The 19188-nt window shown below is 38.2% G+C and overlaps 1 protein-coding gene across 3 annotated transcripts; it reads left to right on the forward strand.

The window, feature by feature from the left end:
- The first annotated feature begins 3583 nt into the window (after window positions 1–3583).
- On the forward strand, window positions 3584–11501 carry LOC131257705 (uncharacterized). 3 transcript variants are annotated; one of them, XR_009177566.1, is made up of 5 exons: window positions 3584–3741; window positions 4946–5196; window positions 6101–7250; window positions 8038–10896; window positions 11208–11501. XR_009177566.1 is itself a non-coding variant. In XM_058258518.1 (3 exons), exons 1-3 carry the CDS (start codon window positions 5099–5101, stop codon window positions 10624–10626), a joined length of 3837 nt encoding a protein of 1278 aa, XP_058114501.1. In that variant the 5' UTR covers window positions 4658–5098; the 3' UTR covers window positions 10627–10819. The 3 variants fall into 3 exon arrangements, 1 of the variants encoding a protein (XP_058114501.1); XR_009177565.1 differs by having other exon boundaries at window positions 11246–11501; XM_058258518.1 differs by lacking the exons at window positions 3584–3741; window positions 11208–11501 and having other exon boundaries at window positions 4658–5196; window positions 8038–10819.
- The last annotated feature ends 7687 nt before the right edge of the window (window positions 11502–19188 follow it).

Consider the following 19188-nt stretch of genomic DNA (forward strand, 5'->3'; position numbering starts at 1 on the left):
CATTCTCAATACGGGCTCCCAAATGAGCTTTAATTTGATTGGTGCCCTTTTATTTCCTTTATAAATTAGATCAAATATAATATCGTTTAATTTGATACATGTGTGTTAATCACATCAAAGGTGGGTAACGATTATGTTTGGTGATCTAAATCATAGATATGGTAAGATATCAAGAAATATTAAAAGTTTCCAAACTTTCAAGAAATGGACTAAAACAATGGTTTCAAAGATGGTCTATATCCAAAGGATAATAATTTAATAATTAAAGGATTGAACTATTAAGAACTTTTATGTATCGCATCGCAACAACAATGTAGCCCCATGAAAAAATAGCTTGGATTAATGGACATCACCCAATCCAATGATTATAGTGTGATTGACAATTTGGTGATTAGGGTCCATTTGGGAGCTTGGATTGGATTATGATTTAAGGTGATTTGGAGTACATCATGATTATGAATACTTAAGTTGTGTTTGACAACTTGTATTCAAAATCTTATGTAATCCCAAAATAACAATGGATTGAAATTATGTGATATATTGATAGGAGTTAGAATTTAATTACGAAATTAACTTTAATGTTCTTAAATAGTTTACATATGAGATGTTTGACACAATGATGGTAATAAATTATATATAATATAATTTCAAGCATAGGCTGGGCCACAAGTATATGATCACAACCAAGTGACTAACCAACATTTTTTAGCCGTTAATTTATATGACCAATGTTTGGACTGCTTAGATATTTACATTATTGTAATTTTAGTGATGCAGATCTAATTGTTTTGGGATATCATCAACATGCCACGTATACAATTATTAATAGCATCTACACCTTTGTTATATGTGCGAATCTCTTGCCTTTAAAAATGAGAACAAAAAAACAAAGGAAGAGGATTGGTAATCTTAGCGAAAGGGAGAGAATGCAAAACGCTCCCAAGCAACCTTGGACAACTGGCAACCATTGAGATAAAAAGGTGGCCTACTTAATAGAGGAGATTTTTTTCTTTGGGATGTAGTCTAAAATAGCTACAGAATGGACAAAATTCACTTTAAGACTTAGTGGAAAATAGCTGCAAAATATCTATAAATTAACTACAAATAGTTAATGGTTAGTGGAGGTGTTATGCATTATGATTTGACGATTCTCACATGAGGTGATGGTATACACATGTGAGAAATGTATGATGTGTAGGTCCCACAAGTGGGTCATGCTATAGGAGAGCGTGCCACACAGGCTGTCTTAGCATGAACCATCTTGTATGGGACCTACACTATCATAATCTTAAGAGAAATAATGAAGAAGAGAAACAAATGAAAAAAAGGCAAGGAAAGGATCCGGCCATCGGGGTGGGGCCTTGCCACTATGAGGTCCATCATACAATTTATACACAATCAGGGTAGGTCCCACCCTTGTGGGCCTATCAAAATGAAAAATGACAAAGAAAAATGAAGGATTTTGATCCTCCCATTCACTCAAAATAGCGGATAATCGATTGGATCGTCTCGGATCAGTGATCGGATGGCCCACCAAGCTTCTCTTCACTCCTAATCTTCTTTAATCTCACTATTATCTTTCACTTACTCTCTTGATCCCTGGTAACCCTCTCTCAAGCTCTCTTTCTAATCTCTCCTAAACACTCTCTCTTTTCTCTTAATCGCTCTCTACTCTTTCTTTCTTTTCTCTCTTTCTCTCTTAATGTAGCTTCCTAATCTTTATAATATTTTTTTCTCTCTCTTAATCCCTCATCATCACTTGTGATAAATTAATCTATTCTTTAAATAAAGTACAACATGAACATACCATGGACTAAAAATAATATTAGTCCACTTACTAACCTCGTTGAACTTATATGAGGAAAACATGCAGTAGGTAAAAAAAGTTCAGAAGCTCATTTAATTAGTGTGGCACCCTAATTCTTTAGATATCACGTCTCGGTGTGTCCCACCAGATCAGTAGTTGGGATCTATATCTCTAGCCCATGTGACACACACACAAATCTCTAACACATGTTCTGTCCCTTAAATGATTGTTAGCCGTTTGGCTAGCAAAAGTCACTTAAAATCCGCATAAAACGGTCACACAAAAAAGTACTTTTTCAATAATTGTTTTCTAGTTAGCAATTGATGTGGCATGTTAATCCTATGTTAATCAACAAATTAATTATTTTGAAATTACAATCACCCAAAAATATATAATTAAGCAAAGCCAAACAGCCCTAAATGTATCCTAATCCTATTTTGAGAATTACAATTACCCATAAATATATAATTAAGCAAAGCCAATGTATCTTCATTGCTGCAGTTGGGATGTTTCATTTAGTAAAAGTAATAAATGGTACCAACCATGCTAACCAATGAATGGTGAAATTTAGACCATTTGCAATCCATGAGATGGGCCACCATTTGGTTGGTCTGGATTAAGTGTAAAGTGAGGAAAATATGGATATGATATGCGTACACATGCACTATCCACTTTGCATAGATGTATATATCACAGCCGTCCAAACATTGGAATCCACTGTAAATATGTGTTGTATCTCCAAAATTAGATTAATTGGACATTCTGACCATCCATTTTATAGATGTTGATCTGATAGCTAAGATCATCTCTCAGCTTAATGTAAGGACCATACAAAAATTCCAATGTTGCAGTGATTTGGACATCGTGCATTGAGGTAACATGTATGCCACGTGTCCTCATGCGCATGGCTCTTTGCCAGTTGGTTGAAACAGCTCCTATTGGATGATTTGATACCCTCGGGCGTACAGTTAATGGTACTCCCACGTACACTGAATTCAGCCTCCTTTTCGAGCCACCAAATAGAGTGGCATTTCTGTTATTCTTTTTTACTTTAGGGCTTTTTATGTAAGCCCTGGCGTGCATAGAAAAGCAACAGACTGCGGCTCGCGAGTACAGATGAGTAAGGTTCCGGCACTAAAACAAAATATCGCCCAGATTTTTAAAATATCGATATATTCGCGATAAAAATCTCAACGATATTATTGCTATATTATTTGAATATTTATTTTTCTTCACGATTTTATGGAGACATTATTTAAATTGTTTTAAATATTAACTAATTACTTATTTAATTTATATTTAGAAATTTAAAATTATTTATTTCATTGGTAATAACAAGTTTTGAAAATCTCCCGAGAAATTTCCCAGGTCGAGATTTTTAACGTCTCCATTCATGTTTTCAGTTTGTGAAGACGAGGCACATCGTCCAGTAATCTAAACCGTTGATATGATCGGCCACCCTGTGGATGACTTATACACGAAATATAGGCCCAGATGGGAAGAATGTAGCTCTATGTTGAACTATTTCTGTGGTTACTTTATTAACCGTTTAATATTATGGCCTTCTATTGAAGGTTGGGAACTTTTCAACTAGGGTTTTTGGTTCATGGGCCATCTATGGTGGGGCCCATAAAACCAACGGGTTGGATTATTGAGATATAGGCTCCAACACTACAAAATGGGGGCTGAGATGATAGAGTTTAAAGTATAAAACTTTTGGGCCTGGGTATAGTCTCTCGAGTAGGTGTACGATACGTCATAGCTCTCTCTCTCTCTCTCTATCTCTCTCTTCTCCTGCGTTACTGTGAAAACATGCTTTCGTAGAGAGCACCGGATGCCTTTGATGTGGGAGGCGTTCTTTTCTTCCTGTAGGTGTTGAAACTCTCTCTCTCTCTCTCTCTCTCTGTACTGTTTTTGGTACATAGCAGATGAAGGTAAAGGCCTTGAAGTAATTTTCATGGTTTTTTTTTGGGTCTCCTGTTAGGAATTTGGTTTTTCATGTCATTGATTTTTTCTAGATACAAGCAAGTTTTCGTAGGTTCTTGTCTCTGATTTTTGTCTCATTTTTTGGTGATTTTCTCTGATTTTTTTTTTATAATGAGAATCTGTTCATAGATTTTTATTAGATTTTGATTTTTTATAAGAATCTGTTCATGGATTGTTCGTAGATTTTATTATGATTTGATCCAAGGACATCAATAGGTTTTTGTTTGTAAATCTCTCTTCTTCTTCTTTTTATTTTTATTTTTATTTTTTTTGGTTATTTCTCAGGTTTATCAGATTTCTGTTTTCTGTTTTATGTGATTTTTTCAGTCTTTTCTCAAATAATCTCATATTCAATTTGAGTTTGCTGATAAAACCCAATACAGAAAGGCTTCTAAGGTAGAAGATTGGTGTGATTTCATGAATCTCTCTCTTTCTTCTTCTTCTTCTTCTTCTTCTTCTTCTCTCTCTCTATCTCTCTTTCTGTTTTGGATTTCTGAGGCTTCTACCAAAGAATCTGATAATGGGTTTCTTTAGTCTTGCTTTTGGTCTTTGAAACTCAAGCTTTTGGTCTTTGAAATTCAAGTCCTCGTCTGTTTTTCTTTTTCTTCTTCTTTTTTGAATCATCCTGTAAAACCCATCAAGGAAAGGGCCAGTAAGTTGAAGGCTTCTGTGATTTCATGAACTTTCTCTCTCTTTTTCTTTGATTTTGATTTTTCTTATTTCAAAAGGTTTCTTTTTTACTATTCAAAGAATCTAGGCTTGGGTCTCTATTTGCATGTGATGATATGCATGTTTTTCTTTGCTGGTTCTTGTCCGGCTGTTTCATGGCCTCTTCCTCTCTCTCTCTCTCTCTCTCTCTCTCTCTCTCTCTCTCTCGGATTTCATGTTATGGGTTTCTTCCCAGTTCTGTTTTCCTGGCCCTGGTCACATAAAATAACATTCTAGAAGCTTCTGGAAGCCGGATCTTTTAGATCTTGTTCTTGTTGTTTAGTATTGTTCTTCATGAGTTTTTCAGAGTCTATTTCCTCAGCTTTTCCATGGATGCCCACATAAAATAACATTCTAGAAGTCTGTAGAAGATGGTATTCATCTATAATTTTCTTTTGGGGATTGTTATCTAACCTTATAATTTCCGCTTTCCATTATCTGCAGGCATAGCTGTTTTTTGAAGCAATCTAAAGGAGAAAAGGGGGTCTGTTTCTCTTTGTAGGCTTTTGATCCTTCTCCTTGGGTTATGCTGGAAGGCTATAATTACAAGAGATTTAAGGAAGAACGCAGCACAAGAAAGGAGAAGCCTCACTTCAGATGTTATCCATTGAAATTCCACCATCAGATCCCCCTTGTTCTATTTCAGAATTGAATGGTGGTGATGAACCCCACCACCAATCCCATTTCTCCATAAGGTAAAATGAAAAAAAAATAAAAATGTATAGAGAAAGTGCTTCTCTTTTCCCACATATAGTAGTTAATTCTCTGGTATTTCCTCACGTCTGATATGAATCAGAACGGGTGATGTATTTGATTATTCATGAAGCTATCGAAGCCCTTTTGCAATCAGCCATTTTTGTCATTTCTTCATTACGCCGAGATTATCAGATAGCTCCTAATTTAGCTAAAATCATTTGCTCAAAGCATGAACATGTGGGCCCAACTTAACCTGTCTACAATATCAAGGATCTCCGCAATTTCTTTTCAATGTTTCATGTCTTTTATGAATCTGTATAGTTCATGCCTGAATCTCAGTTTTCCGGGCATACTTTTATACGCCTTTGACCCTTTTTGTGGTTCAGCTACATCTCTGCATTGTTTCCTTTCATGATTTCATGTTTCTCGCTAGATTTGGTTTGTTTCAAACTACATCCAGAGGCTACTATGATTGATGGATGAAATCCCACTTGGGATATGCTGTTTGTGCTGTAGACACCTCCTTTGGTTTGTTTTGGGGTCTGATTCTCTCTCTCTCTGTAATGGACTGATGGGTCCCTTTGAATTTTCTAAACCATCCAGGAGCTAGATTCGCAGTTTTAATTAACCGTTTGCCATGTAGCAGTTTAAGCTGGCTAATGAGGTCTTGTTTTATACCTTTAACATATGATATAAAATTCAGATGGTTGGTAAAGAAACATAGCTGTGTAAGATTGATCTTCTTAGTTGAACTGCTGATATACTTTTGGCATCCAAATGTAGGATGAAATGTTGAGATATTGAAAGCAATCAGCGGTTGTAAATTATAAGATATAATTAAATAATATGATTAAGAATTACAGTCATGTTGGGCTTGATATAAAAGAAAATTTTGGATTTCAGGGATTATGTTTTTACTTCCCGGAGCAATGATATAGAGGCAAATTGGCCATTTCCTCAGCAGTTTTTGCATCTTTGCTTGAAGCATGGCGTAGAAAACATACTGCCACCTTTTGAACCTCCCAATTTAGTAAGAGCAGCTCAGTGTCGCAGAAAAGGTGTAGGAAATCAACTGATTATTCACGTGGGTGTTGAGAAAGCCTTACCGGAAGTTGATTCATTTGGTTCAGAGGATTTGAAGCTAAATGAAACTAAATATGATGATTGTGGGCCATCTGATCAATCAGCTTTCATATCATCCAATCAAGATCAGTCTTTCTTATTAGAAGAGGGTAATTTAATACCCCATCAAGCAGATGAGAAACCATGTGGGTTGTCAAGATCCTCAGGTTCCAGTGAGGTAGGTGGAGAAGGAGAGACCGCGTCAGAGGCTTCGGTAGAAGTTTTAAATCCTCCCCATTCTTCTAAGAAAATCGATACTTTTTGTGAACCATCAGATAAAAAGCGCCGGTTGATTGTGAGATTGGGTCCCATTTCCAGACCTGGCCGGACAGAAGAGATTGTGCCAAATTCCAGTGCTGTGACGGAGCCCATGGCTTCGAAAGTTTGCCCTGTTTGCAAGACATTCTCGTCCACTTCAAACACCACTTTGAATGCTCACATCGATCAGTGCCTTGCTATGGAGTCTACTATGAAGGGAGTTATGACTAAATTAACTGAACAGAAAGTTAAACCAAGGAAGAAAAGGTTGCTGGTGGATATCTACAAGACCGCCCCAAGTTGCACTCTAGAAGAACTTGATCGTAGGAACGGTTCAAACTGGGCCACAGATTTGAGTTTGACAACACCAAATGATGAGGCTCGTGCTGAGAGCAAAAGACAACGGAAGGCCCAAGTCAATTTTATGGACGATGATGATGAAAATCCAGTCTATTTCGATTCGAATGGCACAAAGCTCCGGATTTTATCGAAATTTGACAGTGGATCAGCATCAACGGCTGTGGAGAGTTGTGAGCCGAGGAAACTTGTGAAAGAAGATGATACGAATAACAAGAACTTTTCAATCAGGAAGAAAAAACGTCTTGCATCGAAATGTTCAAAGCACTTGAGTCTCAGCAAGAGAACATGCACCATCAAGCTGAGCAAAGGCGAGGTATATTTGTTTTCCTTTTTCTGTTGTTTCTTGAATTTCGAATGCAAATTTCCCATGTGATGTCCACCGTTCATGGATTGTTTCATTTCCTCTCTTTAACAATGATGTCAGTTCCTCTTAATCTTTCGATGGAGTTCAATACTCTTGCAAAATGACTAATAGTAACCAATGTCTTTGGAAACTCTTGAGCTCACTTGCTGCAATTTGAAATTTTTTTTATCAGAAAATGACCCTTCCAGAGTTTTTGATGATTGTGCTGGATTAGTCGTGTTGTTTCTCATTTTTGTCTTTGCTAGGTTAAAAAATTCTAAGTGCATTTGGATGCATTATTGAATTGAATTGCAATTGTTATCACCATATTGTGATTTCCTTAACATTTGTTTGTCATCGAAATTGCAATTACAATACTCTCGATTTGGATTTGAAAGGAGCATAACTCATTGTTTGACGACTCGGGCGAGTTGACTTGATTTCAGTAGTGATCAAGTCATAATGGAACCATGAACCCCCCTATTCACCCCCAACTCAGGCGTGTTGGGCTTATTTACCCTTGACTCGGGCCGAGTGAGTTGAGACAAGTCAAAAAACCATGACATAACTGCAATTTGAGGGCTTCATCCTCATTATGAATACTAGGAATTTCTTTATCTTTTGTCACTTTTGATTAAACTAATAATTTTCTTTCCAATTCGCTTGTGCTACCAAATGCATCCTTAATATCTCATTATTTAATTGCATGAGATATGTTATATATTCATTTTCTTATTTGGGTGTTGTTGGTAATCAGATTCATGGGGCACCAGATTGGAAAAACAATCACAAGGAGAAGGAAGAATTGCTATCTCAGTTATTGAAAGTTCGACCCCCAATCAAAAGTAGCAGTTCTGGAACATTAAAACAATGGGTATGCTCAAAAAGAACCAATCTTCCAAAAAAGCTCAATGACAGAGATCCAGTGCCTGTGCTGGAGGACCTGTCGATCGAAAGAAACCAATCAGTTTCATCCAATCCTTCTGCAGAGAGAAGTCTTGTTTTGAAACTCAAGAGATTGCCTGAGAATTCCATGGCTTCCCAAAGGAGCAAGAGAGTGGAGACCTTGTCCAACGTGGATGGTCTCGCAGATAATGGGAACAAGTCCCCAGAACTGCCCAAGCATAGCTTCAATCCGTCAACAAAAGGCACTTCTTCTAAAGCTGGCTGTGCGTTGAAATTTGCAGGAGCTCTCGGAAATCAAGTCTCTTCTCCGAGAAGCAAGAGAGTGGAGATTAACACAACTGCTGTCCGGATGTCTACAAAATCATCTGGGGGTCATGATACCATCTTGCGGAAAGCTGGAGAAATCTCAACTTGGAGGAAGAGTGCTTTGTTTGGAAAACCATCTGTTCCAACAGAAGCAAGTGTATGTAATGAGAAGAGAAAGCTTCCATCCTTTAAAAGGACCCTTAAGGTAAACAGGACCCATAAATGGGGTCGATCAAAGAATCTTACAAGGTCTGATACAAAACAGATTGTCGACGAAGTGTCTCGTGAAAGAACTGATGAGCTGGAGTGTGGATTAGATAGAGAGGCATTAGATAAATCAGAAAGGCGGGAAACTATAAATTCAAGAGGGCTGAATGTTGAAGCTGAATGCCGTGGTCATGACTTGGACAGCATGGATTCTCAAGCTGGAGGTACTTTTCATCAAAACCCGAGCAATGATGTTTTCCAATTCAAATCCAATGGCCAAGAATTTGTGGCCAAGGAGGCCACGGCAAGTGGGGATACTGGTATTAAATATTCTGGGGGGAAGGCTATTAGAGACCTTGTTTTGAGGACCAGTGAAACCCGAAGTTCAGAAGACCATGTACCAGCTGCTTATTCTGATATCCACCCCAATTTATCTCCATCTCTCGAAGAAAGTGTGGGACCCACATTTGCATCTTATGCTGATCAAGAGCTTCAGTGTTCTGACTGTATTCCTATTCGAGGATCGGGAGCATGCTTGGCGAGTCCTGGAGAAATGGGATTCCAACTTCAGGAGGACTCATCGATAACTTCTAATGGGCCTCCATCTGAACAAGATCAACATAAGCCAGCTGATAGAGACCTACAAAGTTCTCCTATTTCCGCAGGCTCAACCGTCTCAGCCCCAGTGACAGAGAGATCTGAGTTCGAATATTTTAAGCAGGAACCAATGGTAGGATCTGCTACAGTTGAAGGAAACATGATTTCAAGCTTTCAAGGCAATGGCAATGAATCTGCATTGGCTGATGCTAATGATGTAGAGCTGGGAGCGGGAGCAGAAAGAACACAAATAGATGTAGAGAAACTGGAAGTTATGATTTTATCTGAAAAAGAACATACGAGCCTTTCAGAAGACCGGTTGTGCTGTTGCATGCGGAAGGAAAGTGCTTCTCATGGTCCTGCCATGACGCATCAGGACCCACAGCTCTGGAGGCAAAAAAGCGTCACGGCTACTGCCATGACACTGTCAAATGAAGGAAAACAGATGGCTTCTGATTGGGAAAGCAAGCCAGTGGAATTCTGTACTTCTAGTTCAGGCCTCAGTTTGAGAAGTGATGAGATGGTCATTTCAGTAAAGGCATCTTCCATATCTGCTGTAGAAAACCAAAATTTCAGTGATAACGGCCCAGCTAGCCCGTCCTCTCAAACTCATCCTCGGCAGCCGATGCATTCTCATCCCATCTTAAGGTTGATGGGAAAGAACTTGATGGTTGGGAACAAAGATGAAGATGATTCCGTGAGGCCTAAAGCTACTCTGAATGACCACTCAAGTGCAAAGTGTCCCATTCCTACATTTCTCGGATTTTCTTCTGGCAATGTCTCCAATCAGTCCTCCAATGGTTCTGTGACTATCGAGTCATCACACCCATCACCGGACTTTGATGTTGGTTTCTCAAGAAGTTTCAGAGATCATGGTAATCTGAAGGTGCACCAACTGCCTGGCGATCATCAGGCCATGCATGCGGGAGGATCTGCTCTTTCTGCATTGCAGACTCAGCTGAATAAATTGAATGAAAAACCCAATTTTCCATTTGCACATAATGTCGAGAGAATTGCTCAGAAGCCTGTTTCTTCCACTCAAGCTGCCGAACCCACCAGAGAGGTGATTTTCATTGACGACTCTTCTGATCCAGAATCTGATTTGAGCACAAATGATCACAAGTACACACCAGGATTAAGGAATCTTCTGCCTCTTATGGGAATTTCAACCCCGGCAATTATGAATCACAATACAAGGGAACCGATGAGTTTCCTAATGTCATGTCCTGGAGCAAATGTGAGCTATGCAAAGAGAGGAGGTACTTCGGAAGGTGCAGGTGTTCATCCAGATAGCCCTTTTATACTTCCTCACTGTCGACAGGTTACATGAACTCGACGTCGTCTTAATCTCTCTGAGGTTGCTCTAGCCAAATTGATAAATGGCCCGCTTTATCCTTGGGAGCACAGTTGGCAGAGAAATTCAGTGACTTCTTTGTGAAATTTGAAATCCAAACTGATGGGCATTTGCTATTGAACCGAGGATTGTTGAGAGTCAGTAAGGTCAAGCACTTTGGAGACGGACATTGCTCTTGTCGGGTGGTGGATCCATGCATTTGACAGGCACATGGAGCTTGTGAAATGCTGCTGCAAATCGGAACTTGTGAGTAATCTTCACTTAGGCTGTGTTTGGATGCGCTATCAAATTGGATTTCAATAATTCAGTTCAATAAGGAAGGAACCGACACTGTTGTGATTGCACTGAAACCTGCTTGGTTTCATCCTCTTTACTTACCTGAGTTATCACAATCCAATTCAGTTTTACATCCAAACGCAGCCGTAATCTGATATTTGAACAAAAAAAAAAGGGGGGGTCGGATTCAAATGTTTGTAGAGAGTAGAGACTGCTTTCTGCCTAATTTCAGTCTATGGGCATTCGCTTATGCAAAATCTTGAATAATCCATGACTGACAGAACTAACTTAATGGAGCCTTCTTTCCATAAATGCTTAGGTGGTTTGATTTGCACCAGGAGAGGTTGAAGATGTGCCAGCGTAGTGCACATTTGCAACATCTGGGCCGAGCCATCACTCATCAAGTGGGCCACATGGGTACGCTAATTCATTGATTGCAATATTATTATGTTCCACTTGTTTGTCAACCGTTCATTATTACGATACTCATTAGCCCCACTTGATGAGTGGACTGGCTACTTCATGTTCAAGTTGGCCCCACCTGATTAATGGTCCAGAACACACACATGTCAGCATATTGTTTTGGAATGTTAAGATGAACTGATGATGCTGTGTTGCATGGGATGGGAAAGGATCTTATACAACTAGTTTTTCTTTTTCTTTTTAAATCATATGTTAAGATGAACTGATGGTGTTGATTTGGCCATGTGGGACCGCTGAAACATCAATCTGGATTGTCCATCCATTCAAGCTGGCTATTTGCTGGCTACTATGCAAAAAATCACACTGATTGGATGATCCTGCCGTATTTGAATGTTGATTAGCATCATCTAAACGAAATGTTTCTTTGGAATCTATGCAATGCATGGCGGATGCCATTGAATGGATGCTTCAAGTTGATGAATGGACCTACTATTCTTTGCACAATCTTGACCATCCATTTTTGCATGATATTGATTGGACAGTTAGCAATCCTTCTGATCAGTGTGATTCTTTCATTGTCACCTATCAAGTGTTGACTACAAGGAATGAAAGGTCCAGATTGATGTTAGACCCAACCTCATGTTTTTCTTAGGCAAGTTGTATTGTAAGCGTGCAATGCTACTAATAAGATCCTTTCCCACATGAGATTATTTTTGCATGTTCAAAGTGTAGCTAATGGTGTGTTTGGAATGACACCCAAACATAGATTTTGAGAGGATATGGGGGGTGTGGCTACACCCAAACAATCCGAAGGTGGGATGGAAAATGGGAATTGTGCTGAATGAGTTTCCACCATTCTGTCTGGATTGCCAATTCTCCCCATCTTCATTGCCAAGTATCCCAAATAGACCGTATGCTGTTATTTGCACATAGCCATATATCATCACAAGAACTGAAATGGCCCTGAGATGTTTAGGTTGTGCTTATATCTTCTTCAAAAATCATCTTTACATAGAGAGTGATCTTGAACTGCTGAATTTTGTGGCCCATTTTGAATCTGCCCTTGAATCACAATTGATTTGGTGATTTTGGTACATGCAATATGCTTGTTTGGGGTAGGGGTGGCAATGGGCTGGGCAGCCTGGCCTGGCCCTGGACCACCACAGTACTGATTGGTCATTCAATGAGCTATGCTATTTTATGTTTTTAAACTATCTATAATTATTTTGACATAGTTTTGATTGATGAGACCCGGAGTAAAGGCAAAGCTAGAACTATTTAGGGATGCTCTAGAATTTTATTTTATTTTATTTTTGAAAGATAGAGTCTAAAGTTTTAAAATTAGTAAGACTAAAATAGAGCATGTGGAACACAATCTTAGTAACAATAGGAGCATAAACAAGGACATGGTTAAGATTGTTGATCAAGAAATACTAAAAAATGACCATTTTTGATATTTTGTGTTGATGATTCATGAGAGTGGAGTAATTGAGAAAAATATTTCTCATAGAATTAGAGTTGGGTGGATGAAGTGGAAATGTTCCTTTGGAGTTTTATGATATTGCTGCACACCAATGAAATTGAAGTGGAAATTTTATAGGAGAGCTAAGGACATGGTTAAGATTGTTGGTCAAGAAATACTAAAAAATGACCATTTTTGATATTTTGTGTTGATGATTCATGAAAGTGGAGTGATTGAGAAAAATGTTTCTCATAGAATTAGAGTTGGGTGGATGAAGTGGAAATGTTCCTTTGGAGTTTTATGATATTGCTGCACACCAATGAAATTGAAGTGGAAATTTTATAGGAGAGCTATGAGACCAAGCATGCTTAATGGGTTAGAATGTTGGTTACTTGAGGAACGACATGTTTATAGGATGAGCCGACCCCGTTAATTTGAATAAGAATGAGATGATGATGATGATAGTAATGTTTGACTAGTGAAGCTGAAATGAGGATGTTGAAATGGATGAGTTGCAAGATGAGGATGAATAGAATTAGTAAAAAGTGCAGTTAGGGAAATTAGTAGCACCAATGGGTAATAAGATGAGGAAAAGAAGACTAAGAAGATTTGACCATGTACGATGGAGATAAAAAATTGTACCAATTAGAAGCTTGAAGGGTTTAAAGTGCTTTAGTGATATCCCAATACTTTCTTTAATAAAATGGACATTTCCTTTTGAGGGGAAAAAAAAAAAAACGTTTGAAGGTTTTAAAAGGACAATGGTGTAGGGAGCATGTGGACGACATGGCGTATTACATTTGAATTATTATAGATCGAATAACACGATTACACGATGACCAAATTGAAAAACTGAGACAGAATATGGTGGCTCACTCAAGTCAACCACAAAATGGGATGACATGCCAATTTATTAATCTGATGTGTCGATAACAATGATTTACTAATATATATGCGATCTCGATCAAGCATGAGAGAAGGCCCGCCTCTTCAGTCTCTTATCTCCTCTTATTTGATTCACTTACACACTACTCTCTCTCTCTCTCTATCTCTCTCTCTCTCTCTCCGTGTTGTCGCCTCACACGCTACAACACCCCCCGTTCTCTATCTCTAAATAAGAAGGAGAGGTGGTGGGTGGTGTAGGCTAGCAGTCCTCTACTACTACCACATGTGGGGTGGGCCCCACTAGGGATTCCCACCCACAAATACGTGTCCAGCACATGCTACCTCATGTGGGGTGGGCCCCACTAGGGGTTCCCATCCACAAACACGTCTAGCAAGGAAAAGTCTGAAAAGAACATGAGCAAAGGTAGTAAGAAAATACTTGATGACCTATGGTTTAACTAGGGATATGGTCCTTCACAGTGGAATGGTGGAACAAAATTCATGTAGCTGACCCTATTTAGTTGTGCAATGAGGTTTATATGATGATGGCGACGATGATCTCATTTAGTTCAGCTAAAGTTTAGCTGATGGTGATGACGATGACCCCATTTGATTCGGGTCAGTTAGATGATGATGAGGAAGAATTATCTATAATTATTTAACATATCCATAACTATTTAAAATATATCTAGCTTAATGATTATTTATCTGAGTGATATAGAGTTAAACAGTTGATGATAGAGTGAGCTTCTAATTTAGATAATCTAAAGGGCTGTAATGTTCTTTTTCTTGGAGCTTAGGTGGTTCGCTTTCTCAGCGGCGCCGTTCCCTTTGTAGTTCCTTTTCCCGTTAATATATATATATATATATCGTGATCTTTCAAAAAAAAAAAAAAATGATTATTTATCTGAGTGGTGTTAAGTGAAGACTGACTTAAGCCGATGGGACCCAGATCAAGATCAAAACGAGACAAATCATTGACACCATCACCATGAAATTATTCTCACTTGAATCATCGACACCATCAATACCACCGCCACCATCATCATAGCCTTGTCCCACCATTTGAGTTTGGAATTTCCAATTAATAAATCACTGTTGTAGCCTTTTCCCAACTATTTGAATTCCGAATTTCCAATTGATCAATCACTAATTGAAATTAGATGTATTTTTGTTAAATCCATCATTGATTATCGTTGAGGAGAAAATGGACCTTTGAATCTTTAACTGTAGTTATGAGATAATGATGTTTTTATTACTATCATCGTTCAGCTGAAAAATCTTCGTAGATTGATTAGTGATTAGTATATAGCCTGTTGCATACTATCATAAACAAGAACGTACGTTCATGCACTTCAGCTGCAGCACGTGTTTGCTATCAATCGGGCCCGGCGTATGAGATGAGATCCGCCACGAAGCTGACCTGACATGAAAATGAGACTGGTAGACTCAATCAGGTAGGCCGTGCTTGTGCTTTGGACGTCAACTGTCGGCAAATTCCGTTAGACCGTCCAATTTTTCCATGCAAGTTGTGGCCTGTCTGATGAGTGGACCCGCCTGACTTTTGTTCAGATCATATCTATGATGGGGCCCACCTTATGCACCGGTCAGATGTCTTAAACAGGCGAAAGTTGGCACGTGTGAGTACATGTGGGCTGCAACTTCTATAGTTTAACCATGAAATCTAGCCGTTACGATTACAAATGTGCATGAAATCTAGCCGTCTTTTTCTTCCCACGTGTGCATGGCATGGAAAAAGCCCGACAATGCCATAACTTGTTGGGAGCGGATTAGGTGTTACCCCAGTAACACGGCAGTGGGTATTTCCCTAATCGTGGGGCCCACCTTGATGTATTTGGTGTGTATCCACGCCGTCCATCAGTTTTTTCATATCATTTTAGTGTATGTTGCCAAAAATGAGCCAGATCCAAATCTCAAGTGGACCACAGTGTAGGGGCTGAATCTCCACCATTAAAACTTCTTGGGGGCCACAAGTTCTAGATCAAGTTGTTATTTGTGTTTTCCGTTCATCCAAGTCCGTGTGGCCTCATCAACAGGTTGTTTGGCAAATAAACTTTATGGTGGGTCCCAGGAAGTTTTTAAAGGTGGGCATTTAATGGCCACTGTTTCCTGTGGTGTGGTCCACTTGAGAGTTGGATCTGCTTCATTTTTTGTGATCATGGCTTAAAATGAGCTCAAAAAACTGATGGAAGGCGTGGATATAAAAAAACATACATCAAGGTGGGCCCCATGGCTAGGGAAACACCCACTAAGGTGTTGTCCAGGTAACACCTAATCCGCTCCACAAAACTTGGTGGGGCGAAATGATTCAGTGGAACTGATTCCACTGAGCATCTGTGACGCCTACCTCTTTCCAAACAAGTCACAGAAGAGATTGAGGGATCAGAACCGTCCATCTAGTTGCAGGCTCATTGGATGACCTATAGTTTAAAGTTCACTTTAACCCACCATTTCGTGATAAATATAAACCGTCAATTTCTGCCCATTTTCATGCCAACTATAGGGGGAGCAGATCCAGTACATCTGGAGGCATGGAAGCCATCATGCCCTCCATGTCGCACACATGTGGCATCCATTAACAAGACTGCAGCCTCTCATCCAGTAGGTTCAGTGGTAAATGGGCCAGAGACCAAATATCACACTATTCAGAAGATATTAGCCCTTCAAGTGGCGAGGCACTGAAAGGTAAAAATCATCAATGGCCCACATTCAGTGAGACAAGATCCATATTTATTAGGTTGTTATGATAGTCTCATCAAGGCAACTGTTAGATAGCTGCCAATCAATGGTGGAACCATTGGAGTGCATGGATTGGATCATCATACAAGTGATAGATAGGATGCCTCCTTTCATTATATAAAACCGTTTATTTGAAAAGGCTCCCTTAGATTGGATGTCCAAAAACCCTTGATGGTGAATATATTCAACACATTGATTATACAAAAGTTCCCGTGATTGATTACATTCAGATTAAAAGAATCCAAAAATCAAAAGGTTGAAATAATCTAATTGAGAACTTTTGGTTGTCCACGGTATAAAGTGAGACTTGAAGTTGGAGAATGTAAATTTGGGACGTGGATTGTGCTCTGTGGGGCCCACCATAATGTATGTATTCTGTGCACTCAGTCCATCCATTTTTTCATATCATTATAGTATATGAGATAAAAAAAATGAAGCAGATTCAAATTTTATGCAGACTACATCACAGGAAACAGTGGTGATTGAACGCCCATCATTTTTAGCCATACAAGTTTTGGATGAAACTGATATTTATGTTTTCCTTGATCTAAGTCTCTCTCTCTGACTTGATCAACAAGTTAGATGGCAAATAACATTAAAGCAGGCTCTAGGAAGTTTTTAATGGTGGGTGTTCTTATGGTGTCGTCCATTAGATACCTGAATCTGCCTCATGTTTGAGATCATGCCATCCACTAGAGATTTGAATTAATATACCTCATGTTTGGGATCATGCCACATAATGATATGGAAAAATAAAAATAAAAATGAGCAGCACCGACAAAACACAGACATCGTGGAAGGTGGTAGGGCCCAAGGAGCAGTGCCCAGCAGCCACCTCACTACTAACAGCATTAGTAAGCAATCTGCATCTAAAAATTTGACAATGGCATTTTAATAACTAAAAAAACTAGTTAAAAAAATTCATAATGATTATTTTCATTAATACTATTTGAAATGGATTCTATAAAATTTTCTTTTCAAGTGAAAATTTTGTATTACTTAGACAATAGTTACCTTATTTCTTATTATTATTTTTTTCACATACACTATCACACTCATGCCACAAGAGATGCTCGAACCCATGACAATGTTAAACTACGGGGAGTCTATGACTGAGACACAACAACAAGTGTACCTTATTTCTTATGTTAGAGAGATGCAATTATTTAAAAAACTAAAGACAATTTCATTGTATTTTTTTAGGCATATCAAATAGTTGGAAATGATATATAAAAAGAAATTTCTTATTTTTTTCCTTTCTTTCTTTTCCTACTTATTAACAGGAACCAATATTCAATTAATATCATTCTATAGCTCCCCCAACTCCATTGTGAGATTTGCTAATGCGAACATGTTGGTAGAGCTTGCGTCAGGACTTCAGCAATTGCATCAGTCTTCAATAATCCAAACTAATTATATGATGGGCTACCATGAATGGATTAATGTTTTACTATCGCTTTTCTAATCTTTTTTGTCTACTTTAATCCACGGTTTGGATCATTGAAAGGTGGCCCCACATCAAAGCACTAAAGTCTCAATGTTTCCTACATCAATGTATTAGCAAAACCCAATCCTTTGTTTTTAAGTAATCTTCATACAGAAATTTATCGAAGCGGGGCCCATGTTTTCAATGATCTAGATTCTAGACTATTGGTTTGATGAGATTCTGCAGATGGACCACGTCTCAAAAATCGTTAAGATGGGAAGATCCATCAATCGTTATTTCATTTTATCACATCCAATAATTTATGATTGGCCGCATACAGTCAGTCCAAATTCTACCTTATGATGGATTAATAAATTTTGAAAGATTACGGGTTAAGTGAGAACCTATGATCGCTCCAAAGGGCTGATTCTATGAGGCCGGGAAACACTTCAGTGAGTCAGGTATTATATCTCCCACTGCGCACATCTGTTTTGTGAGATCATTTTCGAACATGAGCCCAAAAATGAAGCATATCTAAATCTCCAGGGGACCACACTATACGAACTAGTAGTGATTGAACACCCACCATTAAAAACATCCTAGGCCCGAGCATAATGTTTATTTGTCATCCAACCTTTTGATAAGGTCACATAGACTGGATGTTGGTAAAATACAAATATCAACTATCAACTTGATCTAAAACATTTGTGGCCGACAAGAAGTTTATAAAAGTGAGCATTCAATCATAACCTTTTTTGTGGTGTGGTCTACCTTAGTATTGGATATGCTTCATTTTGCTTTTTTTTTGTTTTTTTTTTTTTTGCTCGATTCTTAAAATGATCTTAAAAAAACAGATGGACGGCATGGATATAAAACGAGTGTACATAGTATTGATACTGTTAAAAACATGTATTAACATTGCTCATATTTGAAAATGTAGCATTGAGAAAAGATTGGAAATACATGGTGAAATGGTAAAAAAAAAAATTAATGAAATTTCAAGATATGCTAAAATACACATATTTGCATATTTAAGAATCAAATAATTACAAAAAAGATACACACCTGATAACTTTTTCTTTAATAGAATTTTAAAAGCATGTACCGTTGACTAAGAGAAACATTAAAGAAATATAGAAAATTGTGAATTTTTTCAATAATACCTTAAAAGATACACACATATTTATATGTTTAAGAATCAAATAATAATAAAAAGATGCATATTTACATGTTTAAGAATTAAATAATAAGTTCCTTTTAATAGCATCTAAAAGCATATATGTAAGTAACGTTAAGGAAACATGGG

The sequence above is a fragment of the Magnolia sinica genome, chromosome 10 (assembly GCF_029962835.1).
Source record: "Magnolia sinica isolate HGM2019 chromosome 10, MsV1, whole genome shotgun sequence".
Classification (NCBI taxonomy): domain Eukaryota; kingdom Viridiplantae; phylum Streptophyta; class Magnoliopsida; order Magnoliales; family Magnoliaceae; genus Magnolia; species Magnolia sinica.